The sequence below is a fragment of the Sphaerodactylus townsendi genome, linkage group LG02, assembly GCF_021028975.2.
Source record: "Sphaerodactylus townsendi isolate TG3544 linkage group LG02, MPM_Stown_v2.3, whole genome shotgun sequence".
Taxonomy (NCBI): Eukaryota; Metazoa; Chordata; class Lepidosauria; order Squamata; family Sphaerodactylidae; genus Sphaerodactylus; species Sphaerodactylus townsendi.
Genome location: NC_059426.1, coordinates 173,046,821 through 173,074,348, shown reverse-complemented (window position 1 = coordinate 173,074,348; position 27,528 = coordinate 173,046,821). Strand labels below are relative to the sequence as shown.

General features: G+C 46.2%; 3 protein-coding genes across 9 annotated transcripts in view; 2 read left to right on the top strand and 1 right to left on the bottom strand.

Annotated features, from left to right (window-relative positions):
* The window catches only part of ARID4A (AT-rich interaction domain 4A), a 93,684-nt gene extending 91,648 nt beyond the window's left edge, over positions 1–2,036 (top strand). For both annotated transcript variants that reach the window (XM_048485903.1, XM_048485904.1), the window contains one exon: positions 79–2,036. In XM_048485903.1, coding sequence (XP_048341860.1) covers positions 79–182 — 104 coding nt within the window. In that variant the 3' untranslated portion in view covers positions 183–2,036. The remainder of the gene's footprint in view (positions 1–78) is intronic.
* Positions 2,037–6,553: 4,517 nt separating this feature from the next.
* Positions 6,554–22,214, top strand: TOMM20L (translocase of outer mitochondrial membrane 20 like). The gene is made up of 5 exons (XM_048485894.1): positions 6,554–6,731; positions 16,331–16,374; positions 17,204–17,285; positions 19,867–20,009; positions 22,035–22,214. Exons 1-5 carry the CDS (start codon positions 6,590–6,592, stop codon positions 22,077–22,079), a joined length of 456 nt encoding a protein of 151 aa, XP_048341851.1. The 5' UTR covers positions 6,554–6,589; the 3' UTR covers positions 22,080–22,214.
* On the bottom strand, positions 22,163–27,517 carry TIMM9 (translocase of inner mitochondrial membrane 9). Of its 6 annotated transcripts, none has more exons than XM_048485897.1 (4): positions 27,164–27,517; positions 25,485–25,549; positions 24,249–24,344; positions 22,163–22,818 (listed from the first exon to the last, which is right to left on the bottom strand). In XM_048485897.1, exons 2-4 carry the CDS (start codon positions 25,521–25,523, stop codon positions 22,684–22,686), a joined length of 270 nt encoding a protein of 89 aa, XP_048341854.1. In that variant the 5' UTR covers positions 25,524–25,549; positions 27,164–27,517; the 3' UTR covers positions 22,163–22,683. The 6 variants fall into 6 exon arrangements, with proteins under 6 accessions (XP_048341854.1, XP_048341855.1, XP_048341857.1 ...); XM_048485898.1 differs by having other exon boundaries at positions 27,175–27,517; XM_048485900.1 differs by having other exon boundaries at positions 25,485–25,554; positions 27,309–27,517.
* Positions 27,518–27,528: the final 11 nt, after the last annotated feature.

The following is a 27,528-nucleotide window of genomic DNA, read 5'->3' as shown; positions in this document are numbered from 1 at the left end:
GTGGGGGGGGGGGACGGCTGAAAGATGTGGGAGCAGTCGGCCATCTTGAGGTTGCTAAACCTTCTTCTGTATCTGCAGTGTCTCACGCAGGAGCTTCCATGTCCTCGGCTTCTTCAGACACTGGAATGAGCCCTTCGTCCTCTTCTCCGCCCCAGAATGTGCTTGCAGTTGAATGCAGGTGATACCGGACTCCTCTGCCTTGTGCAGCAAGTGGCTGGCATGGACAGAAATCCCCGAAATACCATAGAAAGCACTCAACTGGTTTGACATTGCCAAGTATATTCTGTATACTCTTCCACTGCTGGATTGTGTCCGTCTCTCCTCTTCGCACGCCCTCCCCCCCCCTTTTGTCATTGTGGATATATATTTTTTTAATTTTAACCTTTTATTGTGGAGATTAAGCTAATTGGCAACAGAAGGTTCACAGGTGCACTTGGACACCCCGGTCTTTGTGCTTGTCTTGTTTGCTTTTGAAACAACAACAACAACAAAAAAAGAAGGGCACTTAATCAAATTGGGAAAAACGGATTTCTGATGAAGCCTTTACAAGGAAATTACTTTTTTAAAAAAACAGAAAAAAAAAGCAAGTGCACCGTGGAAGCATCAAAATAGGTTCAGTCAGAAAATCAATTTGCTGTTGCACTTTTTTTTCATTGAGCTGTATCTTAAATTCCTGGGCGAGAGTCTCCCCCCCCCCTTGCCGTATTCCCCGCCCCCCCTTGAGTTAGGCTTTTTGATTGGAAAAAAGCACGCGCTTTACAGACCTGCCAAAGTGTGTGTTTAGCACCGTGCCCAGTTTTTTTAAAAAAAGGTGTAAATTGGACAAAATAAATTGTGAAAGGAAGCGTAGTTGACTGGAAAACTACCGTTGCGATGAGTCTTCCACTTTTTTATAGGATTTTTGAGCACACGATTATGCAAATATTTTAATGTTTAATGTTTACAGTGGAATTGTGAATAGGTTTTCAGTGGACTATCTTATCCCTTGACAAAAGTATTTTGTCTTTTTTTCTATGTAATTTCAGAGTTTTTATTTTGTTACAAAAAGGCAAAAAATAAAATATATAACAATGAAGTTATTTAACGAGATTTCTAAAGCTGAATTTTTTTGTGTAAAATAAGGTATCTTGCGACCTGTTAAATATATTTATTCAGACATTGGATGTTGTATTTTTATGTATTTTTTAAAAAAAATTAATAAAATTGGGGAGAATGTCTAGATTAGGTTCACTCTTTCAATAAAATATAGCTTTCATTTATTTAAAAAAAAAGCCCTGTACAGGTGGCTGGATGTATTAGCCATACCTGTATGTTAAGTGGTTTTCATCTGTTCAGCCTTCCACAGTGTAAAACTGTAATCTGGCATCTGGATTAAACTATAACCTGTCTTGAAAACTTTGGCAGTCTTAGTACTTCTGTTGCTTTGAGGAACAATCCCCCTCCACCCCACCCCTTGGATTGCCCTTACCGTGCTTTGTCACAGTTTTAATTTGCTGTACTTCTGAAGTGAGTTTATATCTGCCAAGTCGAGATGTATCACCAGTTAAGAGTTAAAAGACTGCTTTGGCTGTGGATTTGTCCCACAGACTGAAAACAGTATGTAAATAACTTTCCCAAAAACCATGTATTTAAAGACACTCTGCATATACATTGTGTATAAAAAGTGATTTTTTAAAATCCATTTTTGAAAAATTCATCTTTGTACATTGAGAAGGGGGTTTGCCTCCTCCCGTGTTAATATGCTGTAGAGCTGTAACATAGATTCTCTAGACTGTGTCAAGATATTAAAGGTTCACTGAATCTGAAGGCCTGGATGAGAGACTGAAAAAGAGGGTCATTTAGCTAAAATGCACCTGTTTCATTTTATTACATTGTCAACTTGTGATTCCAATTCTTTCCATTTTCACAGAGAACTAAAGGAAAAAGTACTCTTGTAAAAATGCACTTTTTTCTGTCTTTTCTTAAGCAGAGCTATTTCAATGTATGATACAAATTAAAGCTCCGTGGAGAGCATTAATAAAGGTTATGTTTTTAAACATAGGCTTTATTTTATTTTTTTTAAGCAATTTTGTAAAACAGCCCACCCACAACCAAACAAATACCAAGATCAGGCTTTACAATATGTTGTAAAAACTCTTCAGACCAATACTGGTAATAAAAGAAATTGTCACTGTAGTCAAGAAATTTGGGGTCACGTTTTCACACTTGACATCTCCACAAATCATTAATTGATTGTAAATTTCCCCCATCTTTCCTGCCTCGCAGGTAGACTAGCAGGCCTCTTCCTAAACTCACATCCTGGGTTCACGGTTGAAAAGGGATTTGAACCCAACTCTCCCTATTGCCAAGTCTTGAGTAACAGCTTAAATGGTTTTAAATTACAAATTATTATTTCAGAATGCTAGAGATCTTCATGTAACATTTTGCTAAATCAGGAGCTGACTATTAGTATGAAAGCTGCAAGAAACTAAGCTAGGTTACATCAATTACCTGTCTGCCACAGCCCAATTAACACACGCTCTCTCTCCCTCAACATCAATATATTGAAGAGGGGGAAAACCCTCTTACATATTTTCCATTTTGGATCAGTCTAGGATAGGTATGCTGGCTGCATGAGGGACAAATGAATCCAAATAACATCTGTATTGCTTTCCGCAGTTATAAATGTATGACACAAGTAAAAACTGAAGTAATTGGATTTCTAGCTTGGACTTCAGAAATGTTGACTACCCTCCTGTGCCGGAGAGTCCCGAGTGACCAGACTCGCCTTAACTCCCAAGTCTTGGGATAAAACTCAGAGCTAAGGAAATCCTATTTGTGGTCCTCCAGCTGTAGAGGTTAATGGTTAACACCAGCATCTGGTAGTCAGAATCATACATCTTTGTTGGATGAAGCCTTCCCAGCCTGCTGTTACCAGAATTACTCTGGTCTGTTCCCTTTTAATTTTGGGGAATTAGCAGGAACAGATCTTGCAATGCCAAAAGCCAGGCCAGAATGTCCACTAGCGTATAGAGATGTTGTTCCTCTTAGTAATACACACAAACCAGAATTTGGGAGGTTTTACAACTTTATTAAAGAGTACAAAATAATAAAAATACACACAAGATTTAGCAACACACGCAGAGTTTCAAGGTGCCCAGGATTTAGAGGGAGGTGAAAAATAGATGGGAATAGAAGAAGGCATTAAGGGACGGGTGATATTTACCAATCTAGAAGAACATCCAAGGGAGTTGGAACCAGCGCTGTTTTCCAGGAGAAGGATGATGTTGGGCACAAAGGAACAAGAACCAAGAGTGGCACAAGGTCCAAAAGTGAGGGGCCCTCATTCACGAGGTCTAGTTATGGGGAAAGTTAGCCCTCTGGCAATGATAAGAGGGACTACTTCCCAGAAACAAAGCAGGGTTCTGTTCCCAAGTGGGAACAATACTATGGAAAATGGGATAATTAGGTTAAAACTTGGGAGTCCCCAACTCCTGAGGAGGTCTGGGCTGCATTGATGGAATTCGTGCCAGGGCCATTCCAAGTCAGGGTGAGCTTGGACTGACCTAATGAAGGAACTCCGGAAGGTGAGATTGTTCTCTGATAGTTGGACAAGAGGTTTAGTATTAATTTGATGTTAGGAAGAAAATGGAATCAGGTGAGCTGATTGAGTCAAAGTGTGGAGCGGGATAGTTAGTCTCTGAATCTCCCATTAAATCCAACCAAAGTAATGCAGCATGACATATGAACTTTGCACATTCTCAAAAGCCCATTGGTAGGCAGAATGCTGGAGAACTGAAAAGCATGCTTGTTGTATTTGTGGATCTTAATAAAAGTTATGGCAGGCTAGCCTTGTCAGATCTCAGAAGCTAAGCTGGGTTAACCCTGCTTAGAATTTGGATAGGAGACCACTAAGAAATACTAGGGTTATTACGCCCCAGAAGACAATGGCAAACCACTTCTGTTACTCTCTTACCCTGAAAACCCTTCAGCTGTGACTTGATTTGACACACACATGACAGGGCTTCTGGTTTTGGAATCTGTGGGGGAAAGACAACATATGTTTAAATTCTGCACCCCTCTCTACAATTCTTGGCTCCAATTTTGTGGCAGAGGGGGGGGGGGACCACAACCCCCTTTGAAAGCCTGAGTGGGGTTGAGGTTGAACTTGGATTGTGGACTGGACTTGTATCTGGAAGACTCAGATTCTCAAATTTCCTTGTGGAGGCTAAAGTAGAGGAGAGGTTGAAGGGCAGGATGCAAATACATAACTGGCTACTGTGGTGCAGAGGCTGGAGCATAGGACTAGGAACTTGGGTTCAACTCCGCTCTTGACAGCTTGCTCACCGGGTGACTTGTAGCTGTGAATCATATTTAAGGACTAATGGATAATCAGCAATTGGCTTCTGTAACCTTTGCTCGCTAGGAACCGGTAAGTGCTAAGCGAGACTGTCACAAACACAAATATGTGCAACAGGTAATTGCAACATGGTGAAGAAAGTCTCCGACATATGTAGTAATGTGAATTGTGTATGAAAGACAAAAACCAATGAGTTCGTGACACAGCTGTGAATAGCCTTATATGGAATAATAGCATACTCATACAAGTGTACCAATGCTTTGCTTTTAGAACGACCAATCGGAGAAATGTTTAGTTGGCATGAGCCCTGTTTCTCCTGCTGGCATAATAATAAAGTTTATTTCCTGGGCTCATCTGGGGGTCTTCTTGTATGTTAGACACAGCCAGTCACTTTTCCTCTTAGCCTAATCTTGTGGGGCTAAAATTGAGATAAGGGGATCTGCATGTGCCTGAGTCTCTTGGAGAAAAAGTAGGATTTTTTTAAAGTTACTGATTTGTGCTATGTACTGTGAAATGTCCCCAAAGCTGTCCAGAAATAATGTTCAAATCGGCCATTTTAATGCCACTTTTTATCATATGTGGTGGCCATACCCAAAAGCAAGAAAATATCGGCTTATGATTCATGGTGAGATGCAAAAGATATTGAAAATAAAATTGGTACGAGACCCTAAATGTATCTCATTAAGTATTGGGCCAAATAATATCCCCCCAAAGTATACAGTGAATAGTTTAAATATATGGTAACAGCAGCAAGAATTGTATTTGCAACAAGATGGAAAGCTGAATATCACTCAGATCTTTTGGAACGAACGAGTAAGCTCACCAAATATTCAACAATGTTGAAACCAACTTCTTTGGTGCATAGACCTTCTTTGAAATATGAGAGAGAGTCTTCGTGGACTATACCAATCAATGATCAATAAATTGAATAATTGTATAAACTATGATCCGGACGACTGAAGACATGAAGGACAATTTGAGCTTTATATTAACTATTGGATGCTTCAAAATCTGACCCAGAATGTAATGATGTTGGAAAACTGGACGAGCAGCAGATGTAGGCGAGCTTCACCATCATTATGTTTGATTTTTATTATAATCCAAGAAAAGCGTATTATTTGAAAATGCATTTTTGCCTCAGAAGGAGGGGATCAGACAAGGCCTTCCGGGGGAGGAAGAAGCGACTCTGAAGGGGGCTTGTGTATCACTTTACACACACACACAGGAGTGTGTGTAAGGTGATACACACAGTCGTGTGCATGTGTAATGTATGTGTGTGTAATGTATGTGTGTAAATATGCTGTCATTGTTGTATAAGGAGTGTGTGGAAAGTAATGTACAGACATGCTGTTTAAAGTGTGCGTGTAAAGTAACATACACTCATGTGTAAAGTGTGTGTGTAAAGTAATATAAAGCCATACTGTGTCATGTGTGTGTATAAAGTGATACACACTCATGTTGTGTAATGTGTGTGTAAATTTGCTGTCATTGTTGTATAAGGAGTGTGTGTAATGTACAGACATGCTGTTTAAAGTGTGCGTGTAAAGTAACATACACTCATGTGTAAAGTGTGTGTGTAAAGTAATATAAAGCCATACTGTGTCATGTGTGTGTATAAAGTGATACACACTCATGTTGTGTAATGTGTGTGTAAATTTGCTGTCATTGTTGTATAAGGAGTGTGTGTAATGTACAGACATGCTGTTTAAAGTGTGCGTGTAAAGTAACATACACTCATGTGTAAAGTGTGTGTGTAAAGTAATATAAAGCCATACTGTGTCATGTGTGTGTATAAAGTGATACACACTCATGTTGTGTAATGTGTGTGTAAATTTGCTGTCATTGTTGTATAAGGAGTGTGTGTAATGTACAGACATGCTGTTTAAAGTGTGCGTGTAAAATAATACACACTCATGTGTACAGTGTGTGTGTAAAGTAATATAAAGCCATATTGCGTAATGTGTGTGTGTAAAGTGATACATAAGCCGGCTCCTGTCTGCCTGTTTTTATGAGGGGGGGGGAAATACCGGCCTCGTAGCGGAGAGAACAGGAGGCCTACTCGTGTACACATTCACACGTGCGCGAGACGTTCCGTGTCAGACGCCCCCAGTTTTTTAATGTTGTTTTTCGAATCTCGGGAGGGGAGGGGGGGGAGGCGGTGTCTGCGGACACGGGTCTCCCCGCGCACGTCTGGACCATGAGGTCCGTCAGGGGGAAGCAGCAAAGGCCCCTCTCCCCTCCGCCCTCCTCATGGGCGGCTGGCCGCGGCCCGCGCTGCTGCTGCTGGGGCTCCTGGCGGGCGCCTGCGGCCTAGCGCTGCTCGCCTACTGCTGCGTCCGCTTCGACCAGCGGCGGCGCCGCGACCCCGGCTTCAAGCGCCGGCTGAGGGAGAGTGAGTGCCGGGGGCGGCTTCCAGGGCCCGACGCCTCGCTCGAGGGATCCAGGCATTCACACGCACACGCGTGTCTGGAGTGGGCGCAGGCCGGCCCCGTCTAGCGGGGCTTCTGCTCTGCCATGGGCCAGCCAAATACACGCGCGCACGTGTGCAGTAATGTGTAAAGTAATACCCTGTCATGTTGTGCAAGGAGTGCGTGTAAAGTGATAGACACAGTCATGTGTAAAGTGTGTGTGTAAAGTAATATAAAGCCATATTGTGTCATGTGTGTGTATAAAGTGATACACACTCATGTTGTGTAGTGTGTGTGTGTGTAATTATGCTGTCATTGTTGTGTAAGGAGCGTGTGTAAAGTGATATATGCATTCAGGTGTATGTGTAATGTATGTGTGTGTAATGTGTGTGCGTAAATATGCTGTCATTGTTGTGTAAGGTGTGTGTAAAGTCATGTACAGACATGCTGTTTAAAGTGTGCGTGTAAAGTAATATACACTCATGTGTACAGTGTGTGTGTAAAGTAATATAAAGCCATATCGTGTCATGTGTGTGTATAAAGTGATACACACTCATGTTGCGTAGTGTGTGTAATGGATGTGTGTAATTATGCTGTCATTGTTGTATAAGGAGTGTGTGGAAAGTAATGTACAGACATGCTGTTTAAAGTGTGCATGTAAAGTAATATACACTCATGTGTACAGTGTGCTTGTAAAAGTAATATCAAAAGCCATATTTATTGTCGTCATGTATTATTGTATAAAAGGATGATACACACTCATGTTGTGTAGTGTGTGTGTGTGTAATTATGCTGTCATTGTTGTGTAAGGAGCGTGTGTAAAGTGATATATGCATTCATGTGTATGTGTAATGTATGTGTGTGTAATGTGTGTGCGTAAATATGCTGTCATTGTTGTGTAAGGTGTGTGTAAAGTCATGTACAGACATGCTGTTTAAAGTGTGCGTGTAAAGTAATATACACTCATGTGTACAGTGTGTGTGTAAAGTAATATAAAGCCATATCGTGTCATGTGTGTGTATAAAGTGATACACACTCATGTTGCGTAGTGTGTGTAATGGATGTGTGTAATTATGCTGTCATTGTTGTATAAGGAGTGTGTGGAAAGTAATGTACAGACATGCTGTTTAAAGTGTGCATGTAAAGTAATATACACTCATGTGTACAGTGTGCGCGCAAAGTAATATAAAGCCATATTGTGTCATGTGTGTGTATAAAGTGATACACACTCATGTTGTGTAGTGTGTGTAATGTGTGTGTGTAAAGAAATATGCAGTTGTGTAAGGTATGTGTGTGTACAGTCATGCTGTGTGGGTGTAAAGTAATATACAGTTTGCTTCTCTTGTCCTTTTCGCACTCCAGTTGCTGTTTATCTGTCATGGTTGCACACTGACCTGGTAAAATAACACAAAACTCCAACGGTAGTAGAAGAAGAGTTTGGATTTATACCCCTTAATGACTAATATTTATTTCAATATGAGCTTTTCCAAGTCATGGTCTACTTTATTAGATAAAGGGTTGGTTTTTTTCCAGATGCAATGGTATAGAATCATAGAGTTGGACGAGACCCCAAGGGCCATCAAGTCCAACCTCCTGCCATGCAGGGTCACACAATCAAAGCGCTCCTGACAGATGTTCATCCATCCTCTGTTTAAAAGCCTCCAAAGAAGGAGACTCCACCACACTCTGAGGCAGTAAATTCAACTGCCGAACAGCCCTGACAGTCAGAAAGATTTTCCTAATGTTTAGGAAGTTACCCATCCTCTATATCTGTGCATTTCATTGGTTCTGCCTAAGTGTATAATCTTACATGGTAGGAGGTATAAAATTAAACAAGGGGGTTAAGGAACCATGAAATGCAGGAAATATAATTGTGTAAAATTAAAGTCTAATCAAGAAATGACCCTAACCTAACCCAAGCACTGAGAAGTTCCTTTCTTATGGGATAAAAATATGCTCATTTGTCACAAGTTTGAGAGAAAATGTACCCCCCCAAATGTGCTAAATAAATAAAAGTATGAAGGAGCATCTACAGAGTGCATTTGCCTCATCAGATAGCAGCTGCAGACTGTCTATTACAAAACTTTCGAAAGTGACTTCTAACGTTTTAAATAAGAAAATGGGAGACACCTTCCCCCCCAATCTCAAATACAAGAATCTTATAGTACCCTAAAGACTAGCAGTATTCTATTACAGAACAGTTTTTAGTCAAGGAAAGACCCCTTTTTTTCAGATTCAATTGTAGGAGGTATGAAATTAAATGAGGTTAAGGAACCATGGAATGCAGGAAATATAATTATGTAAAATTCAAGTCTAATCAAGAAAAGGACCGAGGTCCTAACCTAGCCCAAGCACTGAGCTGTTTCTTTGTTCTCCGTTTCTGTCCTTTCCCCCCAGTTCATGGTCTCATTAAAGTACAAAATTAAACTTTTGTAAAAAAGGAAAAGGACAGATAGTTCACTGGTATGGGATAAGCTGGTTAATACTTGTAATTGTAAGGAATTCCATAGACGCAGAAATAAAAGGCTTTGGGAGTAAAAGTCCATTTATTAAGACATCTTAGAAAGCTCAAGTACACGCAGTGGCAGGAATGACACTTCCCGCCAGAAGCACAGGTTATAATACCAGTCACCCCATCCCCCCGTCCTGCTTCCCATGGGAACGGAGGCTTCATCTCCCGCGCAAAGATAAAGTCTCCGCCGATGCATCTAGCCCATCGCCCAGACTGTGGAATGCACTCAAGGTTACTTCACCATCAACACCATTGAATCAGCACACTCTGCCTCCCCTAAAGAAGGGCCCTTCCCCCCAGGTTTGTCTTGAGGAGAGAAGTGTGATTGGAAAGCAGGAAATAAGAGTGAGGGGGCTTCAATGTTTGAATAAACCCATTGATTATGCAGAGGAATATCCCACCCAAGAAACTAAATGTTACAAGCGTTTGCGATTAAAGCGAGAGTCCAGGATAAGCGTCAATTTACATTAGTGCTTGTGGCCATCAATAATAGTCGGTGGGGAGGGCCTCTCCGGTAGTCGTTAGGCATGGGCAGAGGAGCCTCCTTGAGCAAGCTTCTGGAATGGAAGACGGGATGGATGTTACTAAGAGAGTTAAAGGCAAATCTAAGCGGGCAGTGACATCATTAATCCCACACTTTAGTAATCTGAAAAGGTCCAAATCCTCTTGCCAAAGTTTGGAATATTTATGCACGTCTCTCTGAGATTTTTTTTGTAGATAAATACACCCAGGAGCCCTGCGCAGAGGGAAATCCGAGCGGTGTTTATCCAACAGGAGTTTTTTGAAGTCCTTTGCTTGTTGTAAGGCCCGGTCTGGACAGAGCTTCCATCCCTCGGCTAGGGATGAAATCCATTGTTGAAACTCTGGGGGGTCCAAAACGGCTGCGGGTAGTTGTGGCAACGGCGGGAAGGAGCGACCAGACACAATTTCAAAGGGGGGTTTTCTTTGTGCTACTATGAACCGCATTGTTGTAGGCATTACTCCGCCATGAATAAGCTCGCACCTGGTGTCTTGGTGGTAGTTGGTGTAACAAGCGTAAATGCACTGCTCTAGGGTTCTGTTAAGTTCTCTCTCCGTCTAGCCGTCACTTTTGAGCGTGGTAGGGAGCGGCTGACGGCCGAAGTGACCCCAACAACTAGCTTTCCAGAACTTTGAGATGAATTGGGGGCGGTCGGAGACCACGCCTGCTTGAAGCGGAATGGGGGGCCAGGTAAACATGTTAGAATTAAACAAGCCGTGCCAACTTAGAATGAGGAGGGGATGGGAAGCACATGGAATAAAATGGGCTTGCTTAGAGAATAAGTCTACCACCACCCATGAAACCCATTATTGCCATGACTTTCGGGCAAATCTGTAATGAGAATCCATGGAGATGACTTCCCAAGGGCGGGAAGCTACCGGGAGAGTTTTCAATAGTCCATGGGGCTTTCCCGGGATGGTTTTGGCTTCTGCACAAACCGAGCAGCCTTTGTGTAATGCCTCAATGTCTTTGCGCATTGCGCGCCACCAGAGGAACTAATGGAAGGCGGGCTAGAGTGTAGAGTTTTCAAAAAACCAAAATGTCCAGCCGAGCGGGCATGCATTGGCAAACTTCAAGAACTTGCTTGCTAGCGGAGGAGGCCATTACCAACATTCCCCCCTCAGCCAAAATCCATTCTCAAAGCGCGGTTAGGAGTCTCCTTCGGACGCTGGAGGCTCATGCAGCCCCGCCTCCTCCAATTCCACTTGGGAAAGGAGAGACGAGACTGGGAGCGGGGGGGTGGAGGGAGAAGTGGACGTTTGAGATCGGGTGACAGCCAACCCCAACTGGGAGGGGGGAAGAACAGTGCGTGGAATGTCTCGTGGGCAGCTCCACCCCCCTCCCAGACGCGTGAGCTGGCGATCAGCCAGTTTGTTGGTTTTCCCAGGGGAAAATGGACTGTAAAAGAGAAGCGAGAAAAGAAATCATTATGAAGTTGTTTCTGCGGACGCATCTTGAGGGGGGGTGGAAAGAGCTGCCGAGGTTTTTATGATCCGACCAAACTTGAAAGGGGTGCTTAGCCCCCTCCAGCCAATGGCGCCAAGTGGAGAGTGCTGCTTTGATGGCCGCAGTCTCCTTGTCTCCCACAGTCCAGTTGAGTTCGGCACCAGAGAATTTTTTAGACAAATAAGCACCGCGGAACCAGTCTACCATCTTTATTTTTTTTCTGCAAAGGGGCTGCCCCAAAGCGCTTTGTCCGAGGCGTCCACGTGAACCACAAGCGGGAGATCTGGGTCAAGGTGCTTTAGGATGGGTTGATTGGTAAACGCATGAATTTTAATAGTTGAAAGGCTGAACGACATTTCTCAGACCAGAAAGGGGCCCCGGGCTTGGCGGACAGTGGATCTTTACCCTTAGTGCGTAAGAGGTCTGTGAGAGGGAGGGTCAGTTCAACCAAATTAGGGTATAAGATCACGATAGAAATTAGCAAAACCAAGAAGCGACTGGAGTTCTTTCGCGGTTGGTGGGGGCAGACCATTGGAGGACTGCTTCAATTTTAGCAGGATCCATTGTTAAGCCCTGCGAGGCGAGATCCGGTAACCTAAATGATCAATGGAGGTCTGATAGAAACAGCATTTGGAGAGTTTGGCAAAGAGAGAGTTGTCAAACAAGCGTTTCCAATACCTCTCGAACCAATATTTCATGCTCTTCTATAGTTCGCGAGTAAATTAAAAGCGTCATCTAAGTATGCAACTACTCCCTTGGCGTGGAAATCATGGAGAACTTCGTTTGATAAGGGCCATGCCAGAAGCTCCGAGGGGCCCACCAACCCGAATGGCATTATTAAATATTCAAACTGTCCAAACTTTTGTGTTAAGCGCAGTCGGAGTGTTCATATCCTTCAGCAATTCTGACTCTGTAGTAAGCTTCTCTCGGTGAATTTAGTAAAAATGCGTCCTGTGCCGAGTGCATCTAAAAGGTGCTTGATCAAAGGCAAAGGATATTGATTGGACAGGGGAGACCGCCATTGAGACCTTACCTCGATAATCCGTGCAAAGCCCATTAAAGACCCATCTTTCTTTTTGACAAACCATGGGAGCAGCGTGTGGTGTGTTTGGTAGCCATACGATATGAACCCTTGAGCAAAGGTTCTTGTATCTAAGAAGGCCACGAAGTTCCTTCTCTCTCCCTCATTGGGACTCATGCGGTAGGGTCTACCCTTGGGTAGTTATTGCCCCTAGTTGTATGACAATTTTACAGTCGAGTGTCTCTATTGGGGTGGCAACTGATAGCATTCCTGCTCCCTGAAAAACTCTGGCTAGATCCTGATATGCAGGTGGGATGTCAATAGAATCAGGAGCAATCACTGGGGAAACCAGAGGGGTGTGTCGGGAGGCGTTGGGTTTTCTTTCCAATTCATATGTTCACCACAGGGGAGGGTCAGTGAATTCTAGGATCCTTTCTTTCCAAATGAATTTAGGTTCATGTAACAATAACCCAAAGGCATCACCCAAAACTATGGAGTGTTTGGCCACTGAAGCTAAAATGAAACTAATTTTCTCCCAATGGTCCGAGCATAGCGGAGGAGAACCGGCTGTGTTTTGTACTGGGCCGATCCCTTAGTTTCCGAGGGGGCTGCCGTCCATTTGGGTGAATGGTATAGGCTTAGCCAGAATTAGGTCTAGACCTAGCTCCTCTGCCACCTGGGGCCGCATATAAGCAGTGGGAGCAGCCGGAGATCCACAAGGGCCGAGGCTATAATGCGAGGTATGTTTAGCGGGGGTTGGCCAGAAATGCTTGAACAGTGTGGGAGCGCTGCCTTCACTCCACCGCATCCGAGTCGGACCCATGTCCATGGGGGCTGAAGAAAGGCAAACAGCTGCTTCCCCCTCCTCTGGGTCGCCTTCGGTCCACCGCTTTAGAGCGAGCCAGTGGGAGCCGGCCCTGACCTGCGTGGTGGTTTGGCCGACGGCCAGTGCTTGTGAACTGGAGCGGTTAGTTTTTGCTTCTTAGGACAGTTGGCGGCTAGATGACCACAGCCCTCCGCGAGTAAAGACTTACAACAGAAATTGGCGGCCCAGTTTCAGGGAGGTGGTTTCGTTAGGAGCTGGCTGGGCTTGATTTGGTGGACACAGTAGTGGTTTTAGGGCGTGGAAGGCCTCCTTGGCGAGCGTATTCCAAGCGAGACGCATACTTGAGACCCCAACTGGATCCAATCTGCAATGAATGCGAGGAACCCGAATTAAAGAAAAACACCGTTTCCGCGTGGATTTGCTGTCCACAGCATCTGAAATGCGCATTTCATGCGTTCGCGAGACCCACTCAGGAGGAAGTCCGAGCAGCCGCCCGCCCGCAAATTCACGGACAAATTCTGCAAGCCAGTGGTTGCCTTGCTGGATGGACATTAGATGGGATAGCTTCATTCTCGGCATACCTGGATCCTGGCCCAGCTCTTAAAGCTTGGAGGAATCACCCGGGCTGCTATGCGAGAGTCCTCATCCTGCAAATCCAAAACAGTCACTGTGAACCAGTCGGCTGCTGCCCCATCCAGGACTGAGCCCGATTAATCCCGTATTTCAGCGTTCAGACCGGTATAGATCATCATAGTCTTCCAAGTGGGCATTGAGTTGCAAGATGAAGTAGGGAAGTTTGGAAGCCCGGTCCCATCAAAAAAGCGAGGCTGGTGTCGGGAGGCGATAGTAGCCCCGTTCAGCCCGAGCTCTTAAGCCTGCTGGGGAGGTGGATTTAGCAGCTGGTTGAGCAGGTTAGACAGGCAGCTGTTATTACAGGGGGGGGCGGAATCGGGGGCGCTGGCGGTGCAGCTGGCGTTTGGGTAGCAGGACCCAGATGCATTAACCTGGCACCGGCATGATCAGTAGCTGTATAGGCTCCAACTTGGGGCCCCCCTGGTCTACTGCCTCCTGTAGTTCCAACGCAGCCAGCTCCCTCTCCTTGCGAGTCAATGCATCTTGAGTGCGCATGCAAAGCAGCTTTTTCCCGTTCTAACTTAACCAGTTCGTCCCGTTTAAGGGCTTCGAGTGAGTTCACTTTGCGTGCGCCAGAGCCTGAGCGGCTTACGCGTTACCGTTGTAAATCCAGTCTGGACTGTTCCAGGACTTTATCATGAACTGACAGATTCTGGGCATATTAATGTCGTTGGGTAGCGTCTTTGGCTTGCGGTCCAACTTCGAGCCTGAACTTCTTTGCGTTGCTGTTCCCGGTCCCTCTGCAGGTTTTAGCTCTTGCTGCAACTGTACCCGTTCCTCCTCCCACTTAGCTGGCGTTCACGGTTCCATGCGGCAGGCATCTCGAAGTCGCATTACTTCCTCATCCCAGTCTTCTCTACCGATGGGAGAGGAAAGCGGTCCGGCTGGGAATGCAGGCTTTCCTCAATCTCGCCGTCATCCAGAGCCGAGCCATCGGAGACACCGGTAGCCGCCCGTAGCCACCGGTGGCTCCCCGAGGCACCTCAGGTGCGGTCGCCCGGACCGGGATAGGGGTCCGATTGAGGAAGCGGTGCGGATACCCCTCCCAATTCCAGTTTGAGTCGCGGTGTCCTTTGGAGGGCGCCCAGTGCTGTGCCTCGGTGGTTCCCTTAGGAGCATCGCAAAATACGAGTCCAGGAGAATGCGTTCCAATGGATTCCTGGAGTTTACCCATATGAAAGGTGGTCAAGCCCGTCTCCTCCATGACAGGTTGCATCTGAGGTTTGTAATCCCACACGAAAACGGGTAGAGATCCGATCCACATTTCGATCCATGGACGAAGCGCCCCAAGCGACTCATGGAAGTCCCCATGCGTCGTCGTCACGTCCCTCGTTCCAACGGAGTAAAAAGGAAGACTTCGATGCTGATCACGAGGGGCCGGGAAAGAGCCACCAATGAGCCCACGTTCTCCTGCCAGTTTCTCCAGATCCAGAAGGGGAAGGTCGGAGCCACCTCTTTGGGAGCCACAGCACCTTCACTTAGTAACGTCCAACCTCTCCATCGCAGGACAAGAGGTCCACTGTGCATGAATATAGATGAATTATGATTCCTGCCACAATGTAAGGAATTCCATAGACGCAGAAATAAAAGGCTTTGGGAGTAAAAGTCCATTTATTAAGACATCTTAGAAAGCTCAAGTACACGCAGTGGCAGGAATGACACTTCCCGCCAGAAGCACAGGTTATAATACCAGTCACCCCATCCCCCCGTCCTGCTTCCCATGGGAACGGAGGCTTCATCTCCCGCGCAAAGATAAAGTCTCCGCCGATGCATCTGGCCCATCGCCCGGGCTGTGGAATGCACTCAAGGTTACTTCACCATCAACACCATTGAATCCTTTACAGTAATGAGTCCCAGGTTTTGCTAACGCAGTTAACAACTATAGCAGTGATTCTCAACCAGGGTTCTGTGGTACCCTGGGGTACCATGAGCACGTCCCAGGGGTACCATGACAATGCTACCGCCTGCCCCCCCCCCCCACCGGAATCAAATGGATTTTGAAGGGTGGGGGTTGGAAGCTTCATGGGCTCCCTTTAAACAACACTGAAAAACAGCATTGTTTTATTTGCCTAAATTTGGTGTGGATGGGGTGGGTGGGGGTAGATTTAAATGGAGCTCTCCCATTAAATCCCCCCAATCCATGTCGAATTTAGGCAAACAAACAACGCGGGTGTCAATGCTGCTTTCCCTCCCCTCCCCCTGCTTGCCACTCCCCCCACCTACAGGCCAAAAATGGAAAAAAACCTAAAAAATGCCAAAAAAAATCAAATGAACCTCAGGGGTACCCTGAGATATGAAGAGCGAGGTCAAGGGTACCACGATGTCGAAAAGGTTGGGAAACACTGAACTATAGTTTGAGATGGTAATACAACTTAGAATTAGGGGCAGGACTTTCTTCCAATGCAGCTGGCCAAAAAGCTAAAACAACACTAATTCGATACCTTTTTTAAAAAAAAGTTTGGAAACCTCTCTTCTCGCAGTGAAATATTTTCTTATTAGAATACAAAAAAAATGTGATTAGAGAAGAATGATAGCAAGGGAAACTCATTAGCAGTGGTGATGGACCCCAAAACTTGTTCACAGCTGTTCAGTGCGGATACTTAATTTTCTGGGTTATTCTTGCAGAAAGAAGAAAAGAACGTGAACAAGCGAAAGAGCGCGAGAAAGAGGTAAAAGATTGTGTTTCAAAGTGTTTTCCGTTAAGGTTGTTTCATGTTGGTCTGCAGTTCAAGAGCAGCAGTGGCGTAGGAGGTTAAGAGCTCGTGTATCTAATCTGGAGGAACCGGGTTTGATTCCCCGCTCTGCCGCCTGAGCTGTGGAGGCTTCTCTAGGGAATTCAGATTAGCCTGTGCACTCCCACACACGCCAGCTGGGTGACCTTGGGCTAGTCACAGCTTCTCGGAGCTCTCTCAGCCCCACCCACCTCACAGGGTGTTTGTTGTGAGGGGGGAAGGGCAAGGAGATTGTCAGCCCCTTTGAGTCTCCTGCAGGAGAGAAAGGGGGGATATAAATCCAAACTCCTCCTCCTCCTCCTCCTTCTTGTTGAATCGTGCTCAGTACAACCTGACCCCGAAATATGGCAGGGTCCTGGCTAACATGGTTCAGGGCCATGACACTCCCTTTTCCACCCCTCCTGAAACCTGAACGCAGCACTGGGGGCACCTTACTGTTGCAGAGATGTATAATAAAATGCTGATTTTAAATTAGCATTATTTCATTAGAAGCAATTTTATCATAAATGAAAAATTATCACTGGGATGCATTTTAAATTGATGAACCGTAATTTGTTGGAAGCCGCCCCGAGCCTGGCTTTTGCAGGGGAAGGGTAGGTAAGATTGTAAGCCCCTTTGAGCCTCCTGCAGGAGAGAAAGGGGGGATAAAAATCCAAACTCTTCTTCTTCTCCCCCCCCCCCAATTTTGGTGGCATTACAGCCTTACTCTAGTTTGCTTTCAGATTGTCTTCTGTGATAAAAATGATTTTTTTTATGGTACTCTTAGTTACGTGAGCAGAAGGACATGGCTAAGGTGCAAGAATTCTTTCTGCAAGAGATACAGCTGGGTGAACTGTGGCTGGGCCAAGGTAAGGATGGGAGGCAGGGCTTTGCCAGCGTGCTTGCTTACCCATGCAACACTCAAAATTGCTTGAAAATGATCGATTAATGGCGGTGGGAAGTTTCACGTTGTGTCTGATTTATGGCAATCCTATAAAGTTTTCCTATAAAGTGAAGAACAGAGGTGGTTTGGCACTACTTGCCTCTGCGTAGCAGCCCTGGACTTCTTTGGTGGTCTCTCATCCAGGTACTAACCAGGACTGACCCTACTTAGCTTCCCACACCAGACATTCCTGGGACATCTAGGACAATGCACTAAGTCACAACCAATACATGGAAACCCCTCCAGGCTTTTTCAAGGCATGAGATGTGCACATGTAGTTTGAAAACCCTCTGGAGTCACCATGTGTTGGCTGCGATTTGAAGGCATTTTCCACTACCAGAGGTGGGATCCAGCAGGTTCTCACAGGTTCCCGAGAGTAGGTTACTAATTATTTGTGTGTGCCGAGAGGGGGTTACTAATTGGTGATTTTGTCACGTGATTTTTGCCTTAGTTACGCCCCTCCTCTCAGCAGTAGCGCGCAGAACTTGAAGCAGTCTAGCAGGAGGTGCACCGGCGTGCGTGGCAGCCTGCGCCTGCGTGCATTCGTTTCCCGCCCAAGGTCCGGCGCAGCAGCTGCGTCCTTGCCACAGCCCCGCCCAGGAATGCCTGGCCACGCCCCCGTCCTGCCCCACCCAGCTCCATTGGCGCTACGCCACAGTTTGAATCCCACCACCATGGGAACCTGTAAAATTTTTGGATCCCACCACTGTGTTGCATTTCTCTGGGAAGACAATTCTGGAGTGTCAATACCACCACTGGAATACCAACACCACCACTAGAAAGGCCCTGTCTGCAGGCCCCACCTAACTGCTGATTCCAGAGACAGTGGAAACAAGGTCACCCCTTCTGATTAGCACAGTCCAAGGCAGGTTGAGGCAGAAGATCGTAGTGTAGTGGTTAAGAGCAGGTGGATTCTAATCTTGGGAACCTGAGTGGCAGAGGCTTATCGGGTGAACCAGATATGTGTCTGCACTCCTACATTCCTGCTTAATGACCTTGGGCTAGTCACAGTTCTCTCAGAACTCTCTCAGCCCCACCTACCTCACTAGTTGTCTGTTTTGGGGAGAGGAAGGGAAAGGCGCTTGTAGCATTTTATAGGTCACTACCAGCTCTAGCCCTAGACTCATGAAACATCCACATGCTTTCTCTCCCTGAGATAATGTTCATCTACCTTTGATGATCATTTTTGAAACCGTCTTTGTAAAAGGGCTGGTAAATTCAAAGCTCTGTATGTAATGGCTAAGTAACACTCTTAATTTTGCTAAGAACATGTCATTTATGATATCGGTTTTCTTGGGGTTACCAAGTGCTTGGTGCTTAATACTTCCAAATGGTGGGGGGGGGGGGGAGTACAAGGGAGTACATAACAATGGCAAAATTGACAAGCTTGGTCAATGAAGGACCTAATCAAGAATTCCAAGATAAATGGAAATTGTACTTTTCATATTATTAATAAATAGTAGTAGAAGAGTTTGGACTTATACCCCCCCTTCTCTTCTGTAAGGAGACTTAAGGTGGCTTACAAACTCCTCAAGGTGGCTTACAAACTTACAAGAAGCAGCAGTGGCGTAGGAGGTTAAGAGCTCGTGTATCTAATCTGGAGGTACCGGGTTTGATTCCCAGCTCTGCTGCCTGAGCTGTGGAGGCTTATCTGGGGAATTCAGATTAGCCTGTACACTCCCACACACGCCAGCTGGGTGACCTTGGGCTAGTCACAGCTTTTTGGAGCTCTCTCAGCCCCACCCACCTCACAGGGTGTTTGTTGTGAGGGGAAAAGGGCAAGGAGATTGTAAGCCCCTTTGAGTCTCCTGCAGGAGAGAAAGGGGGGATATAAATCCAAACTCTTCTTCTTCTTCCTTCCCTTCCTCTCCCCACAACAGACACCTTGAGGCTCCTTACAGGAGATAAAGGGGGGTGGGTATAAATCCAAACTCTTCTTTTTCTTCTTCTTAACAGTTAGGCAAGTCTGCTTCTTAACGGTTAGGCAAGTCTGCCCATGGGGCCACCATAAACTGGTTGTGACTTGATGGCATGTAACAAACAGTAGCAAGAAAGGATGGACTTTTGCCCCACGGTAGGAAAGCCAGTGGCGTAGCTACCATGGGAAGGGGTGGGGACAGGCGCCCTGGGTGGATGCCTTTGGGGTGACGTGGGGGGCAGAAAACCGCCCCACACCCTTCTCCGTCCCCCTGGGTCCCACCATTGGCTAAAGGTAAGAGGGGGGTGGGGGCCCATTGTGGGGGGGGGGTGCGGAAAACTCGGAGTCTGCCCCGGGCTCCATTTTCCCTAGCTGCGCCACTGAGGAAAGGTGATAAGGAAACCAGGAAGCACAGTGGTTGTACCTGTTGCCACTATAGAGGATTTAGTTTAGATAGCCTCCAGCTGAGGAACAGCCTCCAGCTGAGCATCTGGCTGACGACTTAGAGGCTGGTGGGGCAGAGTGCTAACGCTGACTGGTGGGATAATGGTCATGCAGACTGGCCTTCCGGAATGTCAATGTGTTACAGGAGAGTACCGAAAGGCCATTGAACACCTCGCCCAGGCGCTTGCAGTATGTACACATCCAACCGAGTTCATGCAGATCCTGGAGCAAACTCTACCCCCCCAAATCTTTGAGATGCTGGTGCACAGAATTCCGCATGTCACGCAAGTAGGTATCTTTAAAACACAGAAGAAACGTAACATAGAGGCCTCAGCAGTGTGTAGGAGGTTAAGAGCTCGTGTATCTAATCTGGAGGAACCGGGTTTGATTCCCAGCTCTGCCGCCTGAACTGTGGAGGCTTATCTGGGGAATTCAGATTAGCCTGTGCACTCCCACACACGCCAGCTGGGTGACCTTAGGCTAGTCACAGCTTCTCAGAGCTCTCTCAGCCCCACCTACCTCACAGGGTGTTTGTTGTGAGGGGGGAAGGGCAAGGAGATTGTAAGCCCCTTTGAGGCTCCTGCAGGAGAGAAAGGGGGGATATAAATCCAAACTCTTCTTCTTCTTCTGCATGCAAACCAGATGCTCTGTTACTGACCCAAAAGCCCTGTTAGGTCCTGTTAAAACAATCTGGCAGTAGGTTTTATGAAAGACCTCTGCCCGAGATCCTAGAATGCGGCTGCCAGTCTGAGTAGACAAGATTGACCTTGACAGATCAGTGGTCCGATTCAGAATCCGGCAGGCTCATGTGTGTGTGCGTTCATGTGTTCCTCCCCACTCTATGGGGGTGGGGGGGTCAAGGCTGTTTTCACTCTTCATGCTTCTCCTGCCTGTCAGGCAATGCCCAATTTCGTACACTGGTGGATTTTTGTTCTGGAAAAAAAAGGAGGTGCTAAACTAATTGCCTCCCAACATTTTAATTGTGATCTCTGCAGAGGCATATTTTTCAGACCCTGCTTCTGTACACACATTTCAACTGGCAGAGCAGAAGGCTTTTAAACAGCTGCTGTCTGCATAAAAAGTCGGATGGGGATAGAGCCACGAGAAAATTGCCTCTTCGCCTAGAGGGACTTTGTGAATGATTTTGAGATACAACACCATCAATCAACTATATATATAAAAAGCTAACAGTGTTTTTGTTGATGACAGTATACCTCAGTAACTGCTGGGCCAATTCCTCTGAATATTCCCAGCCACTATAGCCAGCCAGGTGAGAGTGTTTTTAGATGTTCACATACCTGAAATTTCACACCTGGCCCAGGTAAAACACCTTTTTCCTGGCGCTCCCTGGTGAAGGACATGCAGCTGCCTGTGTGTAACTGTCACCCTTAGAATGTTCGTGCTGCTTAGAATGTTCACTCAGATGGCCAAATATGAGCAGTGGAAAAAGCACATAGGCAGTCACTCGAGTGGAAGTGAAACACATACACACACATACACACGAGGGAGAGGGAAGGGAGGGAGAGGGAGGAGTGGCATGCAAGGGAAGAGAGGGAGGGAGAGGAAAGGGACAGACGAGGAGGCCTGCAAGGGAAGAGAAGTGAGGGAGGGAAGAGAGGGAGGGCCACATGCAAGGGACGGGAGGGAGGGGCCAGGCACCCTAGATTCCCTGAATACTGCTGTGAAGAGTCTTCCTTGACAACTGCGGTTACAGTTAAGAAAACCAGGCACGCATTACTCAGGAGTAAGCTCGGTACAGCAACTGTGACATACTTTGAATGGCTGCGTCGCACCCCTCAGAGGGTTTCCTCAGAAGCGACACCCATTGCCACCAACCAAACTTACTCCCAGGTAAAGGATCATGACCAGCCAGCCTAGATGTGTGGGAGGGGTGCCCTTCCATTCCCCCCTCCAAGGAATGCGGGCACACACATCACTGACATCGCACAGTATCAAGCTGCGTGTTTGCATGAGCACGTACTGCTGGCCTCTGCAATTGATTTGCTGCTACTGTTCCTTTTCCATTTCACCACAATAAGCCACAGCAATGCGTGGCTGGGCCCCGCTAGTTAATACCTAAGTATGTTAAACACACTAAACCTAAACTCAACCCTGCTTATATCAAAGCGGTCATTTTTCCTTACATTACTATAGGAGCAACCTTTCTGTGTAGATTAATGCTTGGGAATCAAGTGAAGGGGATCCTTTAACGGCAGATGTTTACACCCAGGAAAAGAAAAGAAGTCTGGTTGGTTAAAAATGTCCTTTGTCTGTCAGTACCTTCACCACTGATAAGTTTGATTTCTCTGCCAGGGGCTCGAGAGGGCCCTGAACGAGCAGGATCCACCGGTCGAGTGAGAAGGCAACCTTGCCCCAGGGACAACTCTTAACATTGACCCTCAGGATCGCCAACGAGCCCTCCTTCAGAAAGATTCTCTGCACAATAGTAATTTGCATTTATTTCACTTTGATTAAATAAAAAATAAACTTGCTTTAGACACTTTGGGATTTAATTTGCAGAACTGCGTTTCACGATGAACCGTCGTCATGGCGGGGGGGAGGAGACACAGAACAGAGGGTCACATCTTGCCACTTTGCTCGCAACAGCACCTTTTGCAGAACGTTGGAGGGGGGGCTGCTGGGATCGGAGGAGGTCACTGCCGTGAGCAGAGCAACAGGATGCAACCCGCTGTTTGCTCTCCCCCCATCTTGAGCCCAGTAACTAGCAGAGCCGGTCTGTCAGCCTCCAGAAAAGGCTGCATCAACACTCCGCTGCAGGATAAGGACGCTCTAGGAACAGGCTCTATCAGCACCAAGGCTAACCACAGTGGCAGCCACCAATGATTTCCATGTTTTGATTGGTCTTTGACCTGTTCCGTTCCAAGCTGGTGGACGTTCCCGCGGCACCTGTTGCGACAAATGCATCTTTGCTTGCGACGCAATAACCACTGACGCTCCGCTCTTAACGAGGCTGGCCCAGAAGTCCGGCTTTGGCTGCCAGCGCTTCGTTCTGCTGAATGTGATATTCCTGGAATCTCATTGATATCCTTTGAGTCATTTTTAAGTACTTCTGTAAGCAGTGTTCGGCACAGGTCATCTGTAATTCATATGGCATGCAAAATAGTTTATAAAGCCTGTCAATCTTCAGTGCAAACGTGGATGAAATAACTCTTAATCCTACTGTACAGATAGGGAAACTGAGTATGCCTCTGCCGCCCCCACCCCCCACCACTTCTAAGCTGAAATTTGAAAGCCTTTGATAAGAGTATTCAGAACAGCTTGACAAATCTTAACTGTCTGTTTAGGAACAGTCCATATCATACCCTAAGCCTTCATGGGCATAAAAACTTATAACATCATAGTGAAAATGTGAGATTTAAATTAGAAACAAAGAAAGTAAGAATGTCCCATTTTTACAGAAACAAATGTTTAAATACCACAATTTATCTCCCATTCTTAGCACGACACAACTTTTGGCTTCTTACAGAAATTTGGCTACCATCTCACTTAATTCATGATTGGAATCATTCAAAAGAAACATCAAGTTAAGAGAATCTAATTTAACATTGTAGTTCTAAGGACATTTGTCTTGAGTCCTAAACAAATCAAATTCAAACTTGCTGATAAATTCTATTTCATTAATTCATTCTTAACCAGAAAGAAAGTTGCCTGAATTCTACTAAGCACTATAGTGCTGCTTTAAAGTTTATGTGTTATGTGTTCCTGCATTGCAGGGGGTTGGACTTGATGGCCCTTGTGGTCTCTTCCAACTCTATGATTCTGTGATTCCGTGTAGAGAATCCTGTTTAGGGGTCAAATCTGTTCTGTCTGGCAGAAGACTGCCCCAATGCAGTGGCCATTCTGCAAGAGGATGTTGGATTAGGGCAGGGGTAGGGAACCTGCGGCTCAAGAGCCGCATGCGGCTCTTCTGCCCTTGCACTGTGGCTCCACGAGCCGAGCCACCGGCCCCATCCTTGCCCGCCCTGCAGGCAGCAGGGCGGGCGCACCAACTGCCCACAGTCGGCTGGGTTGCGCCGCAGGCTTCCCCTCTCGCCCGCCCCGTTGGAGCGGGGCGGGTGCTTTTCTGGTGGCCAGCAAGGCTGGAGCGCCCGGCTTCATTCTTGCCCGCCATGCCTGCAGAATAGCCAGGAGCTACATCCATGCATGCGCTTCTCAGAATGAGCGGAGTAAAAGGTAAAAAACCCCAATATATACAGTGTTATCTTTATTTTAAATGTCAAAAATTATTTGCGGCTCCAAGTGTTTTCTTTTCCCGTGGAAAACGGGTCCAAATGGCTCTTTGAGTGTTAAAGGTTCCCTACCCCTGGATTAGGGGAACCATTAAGATTTTATGTTTTTGTGTTTATACTTGATTCTTCATCTTCCTCCCCCACCCCCCGCAAGATCTACAGGAAAGAAAAGATACAAGTTTTTTTCCTGCATTGGTTAGTTTTATTGAACTTTCTTGGTTAAATCATGCCATCAAAGTTAGACAGTTTTCTCAGGTAGTTGGAAAAATTCACATACCTCTTCTGGCTTGACTTCTCTGCTAGTGAAATCTCGCACGCAATCCAGAAAGCAGTTTTCTGTCAGTTTGTTATATGTTCCAAGAAACTCTTTGAACTGTGAAAAAAACACACGGGGATCTTTAGAACTGGTTGGGGTAATCCCTCCTAGGATAAAATCACAGAGAGGGAATATAGCTAAGGAATACATTTACTCACACAGAAAGGCACTGAACTAAACAGCTATTCAGGGCTGGTAAATGCAAGCTTTGGTACAGCAGCTAACAACCAACTTCCTTAAGGTATGCCTTTCACATCGTCAAGCTATGAAACGATACTTGAATGAGAGATATTGGGTTAGACTAGGTGACTCCAACCTTTTCAAGCCTTCAGGCACCTTTGGAATTGTGACACAGCATGGTGGGAGCGAGGCACAGCCAACACAGCCACTGGGCTTTTGGAGGGGCTGGCCGCGGTTTTACTGCCCCCCTACTGAAGCTGGAATTGCAACTGAGGCTATCTGTGTCCATCCTTTTCCATCCCGGTTGGGCCTGTTTTTCGGATACCACCACAGGCCCTCCCGCTCCCTCTCTTTCTGGCCTATAGATCGGGCGCCGATTTTAACATTTTAACTTTTTAACTTTATTAATGATTTGATCAACTTAAATTATTTCTGTTGTTCAATCTTAGTTGTCGTATATAATTGCTGCTTAATTTTAATTGGCTAATAGGTTAAGTTTTATGTGATTGCTGTCTGAATAACAGCCGTGTTGTGAGCCGCCCCGAGCCCTTCAGGGATGGGGCGGCCTATAAATCGAATAATAAATAAAAATAAAATAAAATAATAAAATGGCTGCCCCAGCTTACCTTGTGCTGCGGGGGGTAGTTAATGGCAAAGCCTTGTTTTTAAAAACTTGCACAAACAATCACCTCTCCACTGGTTCATCAGGAGCCTTTCTAGGCTAAAGGCCATTCCACTTTCCGAAAACACTTGGTATATGCCAGGAAAGGTGTTGGGGATCCTGGGTTAGGCCAGGTAAAATGCAAAGCTAACAAAACTTTTTCATCCAGTCCAAGAAGAGAAAAGAGAATTTTGCCCAATTCCCCTCTCCTTGGTGAAGAACCATTTTATCCAGAATGCTTGTCCAACATCCCAGCATCGGGTTTTTGGGGGAGGGGGCAACAAGGTTTACCGGAGGTGAAAAGAAAGATCCACCTTCCAATTGTGATTCTCAGTACCTGCCCTACAGTATCTTACCTGCTTGATCTGATCAGCTTCTGATATTTGCCCAGCCATATTTTAGCACGCTGCCAATCTACCACCTAAACTGAATGTAAGAGATCCATGTCAAAATTAATTCAAAAAACAACTGTACCTAAACCAGAATGACTCACAATTTAACCCTTATTTTTACACACGCATGTCCTAAAAAGAACAGGAGAAAAAGGTACCGTTAGAGAACTATCACCTTAATAGCAGCAGTGGCGTAGGAGGTTAAGAGCTCGTGCATCTAATCTGGAGGAACCGGGTTTGATTCCCCGCTCTGCCGCCTGAGCTGTGGAGGCTTATCTGGGCAATTCAGATTAGCCTGTGCACTCCCACACAACCCAGCTGGGTGACCTTGGGCTAGTCACAGCTTCTCGGAGCTCTCTCAGCCCACCTACCTCACAGGGTGTTTGTTGTGAGGGGGGATTGCAAGGAGATTGTAAGCCCCTTTGAGTCTCCTGCAGGAGAGAAAGGGGGGATATAAATCCAAACTCTTCTTCTTCTTAACAGCAACAAGAATGCTAAGCTTATGGGAAGCGCTCTCTCTCTCTCTCTCACTGTATATTTTTGCTAGGCACATTTTGTAGGCATCATCAAAGGGATTTTGCATTGTTTTCTACCAAAAATCCCTCTCATAACAACCAGATTCGCAAAGGACAAGATGGAGTCGTGACCTCAAAGCACACACAAAAGCATTTTCCCTCCATATCCCCCCTCCCCCCCAGTGTCAACTCTAAATTCCTGCACAAAGATTTTCAGATAGCTATGCTGGGCTACCAGGTAGGAGGGTTGAAAAGTTGCAAAATACCTTTTATTAGGACTATCAAAAATATCACACAACTACAAAGCCAGCATGGTGTAATGGTTAAGAGCAGGTGGACTTTAATCTGGAGAACCAGGTTTGATTCCCTACTCCCCTGCACAAGTGGCTGACTCTTTATATGGAAAACTGGATTTGTTTTCCTGCTCCTACGCATGAATCCTGCTGGGTGACCTTGGGCCAGTCACAGTCCTCTCAGAACCCTCTAAGCCCCGCCTACAGCTGTTGTAGGGAGAGGATTCAAGGTGCAGGAAGAGATTCCGCTTAAACCTCAAGAAGGACTTTCTGACAGTCAGGGCGGTTGGACAGTGCTGCCTTGGAAGGTGGTGGAGTCTCCTTCTTTGGAGGTTTTTAAGCCGAGGCTGGATGGCTATCCCTCAGGGGTGCCTTGATAGTATATTTCTATATGGCAGGGGGTTGGATTGGACGCTACTCGCAGTCTCTTCCAAGGTCACGGTACTTGCTTGTCCTTCTCCTATCCTAAATCCTGCAGCTACAAGTTAGGAACCAGAACGGGATTTTAAAAAAACACCTGCCCACTCCCACTTCCCACCCTTAGGGTTGGCTACCACTTTTTTTAAAAAAAGTGGTTTTACTTCTGCTCGTTTGACAGTAGCCAGAAAAGCAAGAATATTATTCAACCCCTCCCTTTAAAGGTAGAAGACTCCCCTAGCTTGATTTTTTTTTTTTGCTTCTCATGCTCCTATTGAAGGCATCGGAGCAAGGCTAGTGCAAATAAGGGGAGGGGGAAATTCCAAATCACGGGCCAAATCAGGGACTCCTCTAGCCCTTCCTCTTCCGACCTTCCCTCCCCACAAGCAACAGCCCTCCCCTCCCCTTGCCCCGGCACCTCGAACTCCCCTCGGTCCTCCTCACCAACCTCGTGCTCGAGACGAATCGGCGATGGCGGAACGGTCGGACAGCTTTACCTTCCATCTACCACGTGTGGTCCGTCACCCTAAAAGGTCCCCTTCACTTCCACAAAACATTCTTACTTTTTTCCCCCAGGGCTGGTTCCAGGACCCATCTCAGGTCCCCAAAGAGAAACCGCCGAAGCGGGACGAAACGCTGGACCTATAGCAACCAAACCTCTTGTACGGGCTACTTGTTTCTACCCGGACCGTTAGTGCGCTGGACCGTTTTAAAAAGCCACCAAGGCGCATGCGCACAAATCCCGGACTCGCGGCGCTGAGCGTTTCATCCCCTGAATCGAGC